Below are 10,394 nucleotides of genomic sequence, written 5' to 3' on the forward strand. Positions count from 1 at the left end.
CCTTGGGCCCCTGCACCCACGTGGGAGACCCAGAAGAAGCTCCTGGCTCCTGGCTTTGGATCAGTGTTGTTCCGGCCTTAGCAGCCAACTGGGGAGTGAACCAGTGCATGGAAGATCTCTCTCTCTCTCTCTCTCTCTCTCTCTCTCTCTCTCTCCTCTCTGTGTAACTCTGACTTTCAAATAAATAAATAAATCTTAAAAAAAAAGATTGCTGTCATTTTTTGAGAGGAAGGGCGAGAGACAGACAGAGCTCCCTAGCCCCGGGTTCCCTCCCCACATGCCCGCAGTGCCCCAGGGCTTGGGGATCGAATCTAGGAACAAGGAACTCCATCCAGATCTCCCATACGATGGCATGGACCCCACTGCCAGAGCCATCCACTGCTGCCTCCCAAGGTCTGCATTAGCAGGAAGCTGGAGCCAGGAGCAGGACCCTGGAATTGAACCAAGACACTCAGATGCGGGATGCAGGTATGTTCACTGGTGTCTTAACTACTAGACTGAACACCTTCCCGCTTTGTTTTCTTTTTAATTAATACATAATCATTGCACAGATCTGGAGGTGCAGCATGGGAATTCAACCTGTGTATCTAATGTGTAATGATCAAATCAGGGTAATTAGCATCTCTGTTGCCTCAAACACTTCTTGATTCTTTGTGTTAGGCACCATCAAACTCCTCCTCTCTTAGTTCTTTGGAAAATATACAAGGATACTTCAAAAAGTTTGCAAAGATGAATTAAAAGCTCAGTTTATTTTGGTGCAAAAAATGCTGAAATCCATGCAAACTTGTTTCTTAGTAGGCATTTTCCATGAACTTTTGGGGACTTTCATGAACTTTTTTGGATTTCAACAGTTTTTCACCACAATAAATGTCTTTTTGAAAAAGATTTATTTTTTTTTTATTTAAAGATAGAGTAACATAGAAAGAGAGAGAGGGAGAGAGAGCTCGCTCACTCTCTCTTGCATCCACTGGCTCACTTCTCAAATGAATTTAACAGCCAGGGTTGAGTCAGGTTGAAACCAGGAGCCAGGAACTGTATCTGGATCTTCCACATAGCTGGCAGGTTCACAAGTACTTGGACCATCACCTACTGCTTTCCCAGGCACATTAGCAGGAAGCTGGATCGGAAACAGAGCAGCCGGGACTTTAACCAGCACCCTGGCACAGGATGCTGGCATCCCAGGCGAAGGCTTAACCCGCTGGGCCACAACATCTGCCCCTGAATCTATCCTTTCATTCCATTTGCCACGAACTTTCTGAAGTCTCCTGGCATTTCAACAAGCTTTTCTGCGACCTGAGCTGGTATCTGGGGTCTCCCGGGGCCCTGGGGCTCTCTCCCCTAACTCAACAGCCCACCCTGTGACTGGCTGTATCTGCTGCCACTGCCGTCTCCCTCTTCCAAATGTGAACCCCTAAAGGGCTGGGGCTCATGTGGCTTTGAGTTCGCGGTGCACAACAGCGGGCTGGGCATGGAATGCGCAGCCCTCAGTGAGTATTTGTTGAAGGAATGCAGCAGGAGCGCCAGGCTAGCAGGCAAGCTGCCTTTTCCCAAGTGGGCATTTCTGGAGAAGAAAGACTGCTATTTCTGGAAACGACTGCTGCGACTGGGAAAAGTTCATGGTTGCAAAAGAAGAAAGGACTCGGGGAGAGACTGCTCCCCCAGAACGCACTGCCTTTGCAAAGGCTCCTCCATCTCTTAAGTAGTAGCAATGACAACAAGATCGGCAGTGGTGGTGCTGTCCCTGTCACCATTCGCGGCAGAATAATGTCATCATTTCTAAGTGCCAGGCTCCAGGCTCCCACACTGCATGCGGTGATCTCCTATGATCTTGACAAGCAATCTCGTGGGACGGTGAGCGTCATGTGCCCATTTCCCAGACACCACAAGGGCGGCACAAGGACTGAGGTCGCTGGTGCAGTGTGCAGTTAGCCGGTGGCGAGGCTGGGGCTCTGCAGCCAGAGCGTACAGTCATCAGCGCACCTGCGCGCACCTCCCAAAAGTGCGGAAAAAACATCACTCCCAGCTGCCAGGGACTCATATCCACCTTCAACATGGGTCAGCAAAAATGAACCCAGGGCTGAAGAAATCAGGGAAAAACGCAACACAGAGCCCCATTGTACACCTCTGCAGATTCTGCTCTGGCTCGAGTTTGTTCCCCCGCTGCGTGCCAAAGGTCACCGGTTACGTCTGGCTGGAGCCCATGAAGTCACGAAAAGGAAGACTTGGCAGAGAAGTAAGTGATGGGGAAGGTGGGGCTGGTGGGGGCAGAGGAAGAGGGGGAGGCGGCGGCGGCAGAGGCGGCCAGGCAATTCAGCAAGGGACAGTCCGGCTGGCTCTGCCTGCCTAACCCAGCCCAGTGACCTCCCCTCGAGCTGACCACTCCCCTCAGCGGGCTGCCCTGGGCTCCCACAAACAGCCCCGGCTCCCAGGAGTCAGCCTCGTTCCCGTGTCTAGCTGGGTGCTGCTCCCCACTTTTCAGGCGGACAATCTCTCTTGGACGAGCCAGAAAGGTGGGTGCCAGGTTGAAGTCCGTTGTCTGTCCTGAGCGTGCGTGTTAAGAGTCGGGAACTGAGTGAAGCAGCAGGACTCCGCTCGGCCGAGGGGCTGCTCCTTTTCCGGAGAGAGAGAGGTGCACTTAGGGCAGGGGCCGGCCGCTCTGGAGGGGGTGAGTGGGGGGCCTCGCGGGGCGGGGAGGAAGGCAGGGAGGTGGGGGGCGGTGGGAGGAGGCAGAGACGGCTTCACCTTTGGACCTGCACAGGCCAGCCCAGGAGGACTTCAGTGTGAGGAAGGCTGCCTCCCTGGGTGCTGCGGGGTCCGGGTGTGGGAGTGACCAGGGAGGAGCAGCTATGTCACAAAGGCGCTGCATAGGGACAGCACGGAGCCCGAGCCTGGCCAGCTCCCCCTCACCGCCAGGCCCCGTGTAGGAGCTCAGGAGGGTGGCGATGAGCTGGGAAGGAGGCGGAGGCTTGGTGGCCTCCTTCGATTCAGGACGAGGGCTCCCGTCCCCCTTCTCAGATGACCCTCTCCCCTCCTTTAGACTCGTGCACAAAGCTGGCCTTCCAGAAGCCACCTGGAGGCTCACAGCTCGAACTGGGTGGGAGACCGTGGGCGAAGGAGGAGCTGCTGGCAGGCGGCTTCCAGGGAGGGAAGAGTTCAGAGTTTACCTGCGTTTGAAAACTAACTTGGTTTTAAAGTTTTGTTTTCTGAAAGGCAGAATGTCCCTCTCTCTCTCTCTCTCACACACACACACACACTCACACACACACACACACAGATTTTCCAGCTGCTGGTTTACTCCCCAACTGCCAGCAACAGTTGAGACAGGGGCCAGGCTGAAGCCAGGAGGCAGGAACTCCATCCAGGTCTCCCACTTGGCTGGCAGGGACCCAAGTAGCTCAGCCGTCACCTGCCGCCTCCCAGGGTGCAAGAGCAGAAAGCCGGAGTGGACGCAGAGGCAGGACGCAAACCCAGGCTCTCTGATGCGAGAAGCGAGTGTCCAACGCGGCGGCTTAACTGCTGCGCCCCAGCGCCGGCCCTTGTGTTTGCTTCAAGAGAAAAACATCTCTGTGCAATGTCTCAAGCATTCTTGGAAAAGCAAGCGCAGTGACACAGCCCAGACCGTCTGCGTGCCAGGCTTTTAAGGAAGAACTTTGCAAGCAGCATAACCCTCCCGTGTGGCAGGACAGCCACAGCGGGTGGGGGCTGGGTCTCTGCTGATGGACAGCTCGAGGCCGCGGCCAGCAGGGTTGTCCCTCTCCTCCCCGGCCACTCCCCAGACATGTGGTAGTGGGCCCACAGCAGGCCATGTCAGGGGCGGCTCACTCCAGGTCCCTCTCTCCACCTCTCCTTCTTCCTTTCCGGCTGCTCCTTCCTCCTGCTGCCCTGGCTTCCCTCGCATTGCCCTGCTGAGGGTACCGGAATCTCTCTCTCTCAGCAGCATCTCTGATGGCAAACAGCTGCTACTTGCCAAGAACTTTCCAGGAGGGGCTCTGTGTAAGCGCCCCAGCGGACAGCCACGTGCCGTGGGACTGAAACCTTGGGCTTAGAGCAGAAGTCACCCTTTCAAATGCTGCCCTCAGGTGCTTAGTGAACGTGGAACTTGGGCCAGGACACCTGCTGCTCTGTGCCTCAGTTTCTTGCACCTTAGAATGGGGCTAAGAATGGCACCTACCGTGCAGGGTTCTTGCAAGGACTGACATGTGCAAAGTGCTCCCAACAGGGCCTGGCACGTATGTGTTCCCCAGCTGTCAGCAGTTCCAAGTGTCTCCTTTAAGCCCCACACCAGGCTTGAAGGGAAGTCACGGTAGCCCTATGTGCAGATGAGAACACTGAGGCTTGGCGAGAAGCAGGCCACTCTATAAAAATAACAATCACAGTGAACCCTAGAGAGACAGGGCAGAGTCAGGCTTTAGACGCAGGAGGAGAGTGCCAGCATCCATTCCTTACATCACCACACTAAGCTGCCTTTCTTTCTTTAAAAAAATTATTTAATTTATTTGAAAGAGTTACTGAGAGAGAGGTCTTCCACCCACTGACATACTCCCCAGATGGTACAACAGCCAGGCAGGGCTGGGCCAGGCAGAAGCCAGGAGCCAAGAGTTTCATCCGGGTCTCCCAGGAGGGTAGCAGGGGTCCAACATTTGCGCCACCCTCCGCTGCTTTTCCCAGGCCACAAGCAGAGAGCTGGGCTGGAAATGGAGCAGCTGGGACATGAACTGCAGTCCATATGGGATGCTGGCGTTGCAGGCGGAGGCTTTACCCACTACGCCACAATGCTAGCCTCACTAAGTTTCCTTTCTGTAATGGCTATGTGAAAAATAAATACAGTAGCCCCTGGTATTCAAAGAGGACAGGTTCCAGGGCCTGCCCCCCCAACACACACACTTGAGTACCAAAATCTTCAATTCCCTTATGTAAAATGGCACAGTATGTTCATATAGTGGATGTACACACCATCCCACCCCACACCCTATATATTTTAGGTCATTCCTAGATTACTTTTAATGCCTAATACAATGCAAATGCTATGCTATGTTGAGGTTTTTTTTAAAAAAATATTTATTTATTCGAAAGGCAGAGTTTCAGAGACAGAGGTGAGAAAGAAAGAGAGAGAGAAAGAGAGAGAGAGAGAGGTCCTCCATTCGCTGGTTCACTTCCCAATTGGCCACAACGTCCAGAGCTAGGCTAATATGAAATCAGGAGCTAGGAGTTTCTTCCAAGTCTCCCATGTGGGTGCAGGGGCCCAAGGACTTGGGCCATCTTCTACTGCTTTCCCAGGCCATAGCAGAGAGCTGGATCGGAAGTAGAGCAGCCGGGATTTGAACCAGTGCCCATATGGGATGCTGGCACTGCAGGTGGCGGCTTTACCCACTATGCCACAGCGCCAGCCCCGTGATGTTGAGTTGTTACACTGCACTGGTCATGGATGATGATAAGAAAAAAAATCTGTATGTGTTCAGTAAAGATACAATTTTTTAAAAAAGATTTATTTATTAATTTAAAGGCAGAGTTATATATAGAGAAGGAGATACACAGAAAGAACTTCCATCTGTTGTTTCACTCCCCAAATAGTCACAATGGGCAAGGCTGGGCCAGACTTGAAGCCAGAAGTCAAGAACTCCATCTGGGTCTCCCACGTGGATGGCAGGGGCCTAAACACATGGGCCATCTTCCACTGCTTTCCTTGGCACATTAGCAGGGAGCTGGATAGGAACCAGAGCAGACAGGACATGAACCTGCGCTCAGATGGGATGCTGGTGTCAGATGGGTGTGCCAGAGGTCAGCTCCCCAGTTTTTTAAAATGTTTTTGGGGCCAGTGCTGTGGTGTAGCAGGTAAAGCCATCGGTGATGCCAGAATCCCATATGGGCACCGGTTCAAGTTCCGGCTGCTCTACTTCCAAACCTACTCTCTGCTATGTCCTGGGAAAGCAGTGGAAGATGGCCGAAGTCCTTGGGCCCCTGCACCCACATGGGAGACCCGGAATAAGCTCCTGGCTTCTGATCGGCTCAGCTCCGGCTGTTGTGGCCATTTGGGGAGTGAACCAGTGGATGGAATACTTCTCTCTCTCTCTCTGCCTCTGCCTCTCTCTAACTCTGCCTTTCAAATAAATAAGTCTTTAAAAACATACGTATTTTCCTTCCATAGTTGGGTAAGTCACCCAACTATGCTAGAGTGGCACCCCCAGGCACAGAGAGCCCTTAAGTAGGAGTCCTTGGAAAACAACTCCCGGAGTCTGTTTTTCTAAACGGCTCCAACTCTGTGGTTGGAGAAGGCCCTTGAAAATGAAGCTGACCTTCCAACCAGCATTAATCCTAGTGAGCAGCCCTAAACATGGGGAAACACGAAGGGTCTTCGCAAAGCTCGTGGAAAAGGGGTATTACGCAGAAACTACGTGTGGAGTGCAAAAACTGCTTGCCCTAAATAAACTCATCTCTTAATTCGATTTTCCCATGAACTTTCCGAAGTACCCACACGGCCTGGCTTCTAAGATCTGTGTTAGCCCCTCCCATGATCCTCAGTGCTGTGACCAGCCTCACTCCCCAGGAAAGGAGCCCGAATCTGAGCAGGTGCATCACCCCACCAAGTTGCAGGCAGTGTGTGCCCGAGGTGGGATTCAAGTGTGTATTCCATCCCATGATCCCTGGCTCAGCTGCAAAATACTGATGGAGCTTAAACAAAAATCAAGCCCGCTGAATGAGACAGTCTTAGGCTCAGGCCTGGGCATCTGATTGAACAGCCAGATTCTGCTGTGCAGCCGCCACAAACACCTGTTAGCGCCATCTACTCCTCCAGTGCCAGATCCGAGTTTCCAGCCGTCTGCCACCACCCCACTGTCTCCTTTCCTGGGCACCCACTGGGTGCAGCCAAGGCTGGAGGGCCTGCACCACTGCCCACCCATGCAGTCTCCCCTGCTGGGACCCCGAGTCACCCCCAGCTCTCTCTGGCTCGCCCCTCCCAGTGCATCCCAAACACACGCCCCCTGTCTTCGCGTTGGGCAGAAGCTGTCATGGTTTTCGGCTCTGATTCCAGCTGCAGCCGCCTAACCTGGGGCCCTCTGTCTGTGTCTGTGTCCATTTCTCTCGTTCTCCCTCCCTGGACTACTTCCATTCCCCCTCTCCTGGCCTCCTCAATCCCCATGTCCACTCTGCAGCCTTCTCCCGCCAGACTCAATGAGCTTTGGGGAAAAACAATCTCATCACTCATTTCTCTGCTCAGAAACTCCACCAGCACCACCCCAGTTAACAGGCACCCTCCCCAGCATAGCAAACCCTGGCCCTTGGCCCCTGGCTCAGAACTCCCTTCTCAGTCTCAACTCCTGCCTAGTTAGAGAGGTCATGTCGCAGCCACACTGTCTCTCCCAGCCCTCAAACAAACTCTGCCTGTTCACAGCCTGTGAGTGTGTCAGTGCCTGTGACAGCCTTCTGACTGGCCTGGCTATAAAACGACTTACCTGTGGAACCCAGTTCAAAAGCCACCTCCTCTGGGAAGCCTTCCTGGAGTGCCTGAGGAAAAGGAGCACTACCTCTTCTCTTGCCCCAGCACAAGGTTCCTCCTTCAACCAAAGGGTTGTGCTGGGACCGTTTGGTGATATCTGTCCATCAGCGAACTCTTCCTGGGCCAGTTACACGTTCTAGGTCTCCTATGGCCAGGGGACAGACCAGACCAGGGGCTGGGGACACCAGGGAATGAAATGTAATTTCTGTCTTCAAGGAGCTTCCAGTCCACTGACTGTAGCAGAGAGCTGGAGGAGCACTTTAGAGGGAAGGCACAATGTGTGCAGAGACCAGGCAGGCAGGGACCCCGGTCTGAGTGCAGGCAGGAGGCAGAAAGAGAGGGGTGGAGAGAGGTGGGAAGGCCAGGAGGAGCTGCCTGGAAGGGCGCGGGGACTCCCCACGCAGCCTGGGACTCCTGCCACGTCAGGCCAGAGACCCCAAGTCGCTCAGGGCCTGTTGAATTTCCTGAGATTGGGTCACAGCACCCAGCACCCGCTGGCTAAGCAAGCTCCCTGGGGGCTGGCGGGGGTTGGCTCTGACCAGGCTGGGTTCCCCGGAGGAGACTGGATGTTGCAAGTGACCAGGCTGGGGGACGCCCCGCAGGTGCTCGACCCCGGCCATGCTGGCGTTGGTGTGCTCCTGCCTGCTCCTGGCGGCCCTCCCAGCGGACACCTGGAGCGGCCCGGCCGCAGTGGAGCTCGGCTCAGACACGGTGGAGCAGATCCGTGACACGCACGCCAAAGTCACGGAGATCTGGCAGGCGCTCACGCAGCAGCGGGCGGCGCAAGGCGAGCCGGCCGGGGTGCTCCACGCCGTCTGCCGGGTGCAGCCGTCGGCCACGCTTGACGCCGCGCAGCCGCGAGTCAGCGGCTTGGTAGTCTTCCGGCAGTTTGGGCCCGGCGCCCAGCTCGAAGCCTTCTTCGACCTGGAGGGCTTCCCGGTCGAGGCCAACCTCTCCAGCCGCGCCATCCACGTGCACCAGTTCGGGGACCTGAGCCAGGGCTGCGACTCCACCGGCGCCCACTACAACCCGCTGGCCGTGCAGCACCCGCAGCACCCGGGCGACTTCGGGAACTTCGCCGTGCGCGACGGCCGCCTCTGGAAGTACCGCTCGGGCCTGGCCGCCTCGCTCGCCGGGCCGCACTCGATCGTGGGCCGCGCCGTGGTGGTGCACGCTGGCGAGGACGACCTGGGCCGCGGCGGCAACGCGGCCAGCGTGGAGAACGGCAACGCGGGCCCCCGGCTGGCCTGCTGCGTGGTGGGCGCCAGCGGGCCCGCGCCCTGGGCGCGCCAGGCGCAGGAGCACGCAGAGCGCAAGAAGCGACGGCGCGAAAGTGAGTGCAAGGCCGCCTAGCAGGCCCAGACGCTCGGGCGGGTGCCTGAAAAGTCCGCGCGCCCCGACGCCCCTCTGCGTTGAAGTTTCTCCCTGGCCGCGGCCTCCCCAGGCCCCCTCCCCCGTGCATGCATAGAAACCCCCTTTCCATCCTGAGTCCTCCCCCCCCCCCCGGACCCCGCCCCGGGTGGGTGCTCTGAGCCTATTCACAATGGAGGCCTCCCCGCGCCCTGAAGTCCGTTTCCTATGCCCCACCCATGCCAGCCCCCACCCCAAGAGCCCTGAGACCCCTCCCTCGGACACCCTCCTGAGGTTACCTAGGGTCCCCCCCCCCCCCCCCGCCTGCCAGCCTGCAACCTGCCCAGCCCCGAGTGTGGGCCCAACCCAGCGTCTTCAGCTGTCTCCTACTCCACGGGGAGCTGCCCCTATGGGGGCCTTGGGAGTGTTTAGCCATCTTTGCCTAACACATTAAAAACGCAGCAATTCAATCCTGCATCCTGGGATCTCCGTCGTTTTGTTCGAGGCTTCAACTTTTTTTGGGGGGGGCTGCAAATGAAGGTAGTCCCCCAATCTCCACGGGCCACTTTCTCCTCTCCTCCCCAAGCCGGCTAGCCACAGAACCTGGGCTGCATCCCGGGGAAAGCCAGTCTCTGTGGGTTTGCCACAGGCGGTCCAGTGACCATAAGGCTGGAGCCACTGGCCTGGGAGGCAGCGGGTCCTGGATTCTCACTGTGGGGAGTGCAGCGTCGGGTGCATTCCCAGAGTCAGGGCCCGAGCCTTGTGACCGTGCAGGTTTCAGTGGTGGTGCCCTCGGTGGCTGAAGCTGGGTGCCTGCACCACACCCTCACCAGGCCCCTCACCAGGCCTCTCACCAGGCCCCTCACCAGGACAAGCAATCTTTTGTTTTGTTTTGTTTTTTTGAAAGGCAGAGTTAGACAGTGAGAGAGAGACAGAGAGAAAGGTCTTCCTTCCCTTGGTTCACCCCCAAATGGCCGCCACGGCTGCGCCATGCGCTGTGCCGATCTGAGGCACTGTGCCTCCTCCTGGTCTCCCATGCGGGTGCAGGGCCCAAGCACCTGGGCCATCCTTCACTGCCTTCCCAAGCCACAGCAGAGAGCTGGACTGGAAGAGGAGCAACCGGGACAGAATCCAGTGCCCCGACCAGGACTAGAACCCGGGGTGCCGGCGCCACAGGCGGAGGATTAGCCTATTGAGCCAGGACAAGAAATCTTGACAACGGCACATGGAAGGGGTGAGGCCCAAGGGCAGGCTCGCTGGGGGTCCGCCCTCTGTCTTCACATGTGACAATCTGTTGCATAGATGAGGACGGTCTGGCATGGCTGCTTTCCTTTGCTGAAGAAGAGAGAGCACTTTGCAACCTCGGGGGTGGGGGAGTCCCACCTCCTCGCTGTAGCTTTCCCAGCCTGGCTGTGCTAGCAGAAATGGCTGGAGTAGAGCCGGCGCCGTGGCTCACTAGGCTAATCCTCCACCTTGCGGCGCCGGCACACCGGGTTCTAGTCCCGGTTGGGGCGCCGGATTCTGTCCCGGTTGCCCCTCTTCCAGGCCA

The 10,394-nt window shown here is 56.7% G+C and overlaps 1 protein-coding gene across 3 annotated transcripts; it reads left to right on the forward strand.

Annotated features, from left to right (window-relative positions):
- The first annotated feature begins 1,633 nt into the window (after nucleotides 1–1,633).
- Nucleotides 1,634–9,322, forward strand: SOD3 (superoxide dismutase 3). Of its 3 annotated transcripts, none has more exons than XM_051828779.2 (2): nucleotides 1,634–2,510; nucleotides 8,098–9,322. In XM_051828779.2, the coding sequence occupies exon 2, from the start codon at nucleotides 8,114–8,116 to the stop codon at nucleotides 8,846–8,848; it is 735 nt and encodes a 244-aa protein (XP_051684739.2). In that variant the 5' UTR covers nucleotides 1,634–2,510; nucleotides 8,098–8,113; the 3' UTR covers nucleotides 8,849–9,322.
- Nucleotides 9,323–10,394: the final 1,072 nt, after the last annotated feature.

Source organism: Oryctolagus cuniculus, chromosome 2, assembly GCF_964237555.1.
Source record: "Oryctolagus cuniculus chromosome 2, mOryCun1.1, whole genome shotgun sequence".
In the NCBI taxonomy this organism is placed as follows: domain Eukaryota; kingdom Metazoa; phylum Chordata; class Mammalia; order Lagomorpha; family Leporidae; genus Oryctolagus; species Oryctolagus cuniculus.

Excerpts from the sequence above, each read along its gene's own strand:
- SOD3 (XM_051828779.2), top strand. The coding sequence starts at position 8,114 with ATGCTGGCGTTGGTGTGCTCCTGCCTGCTCCTGGCGGCCCTCCCAGCG.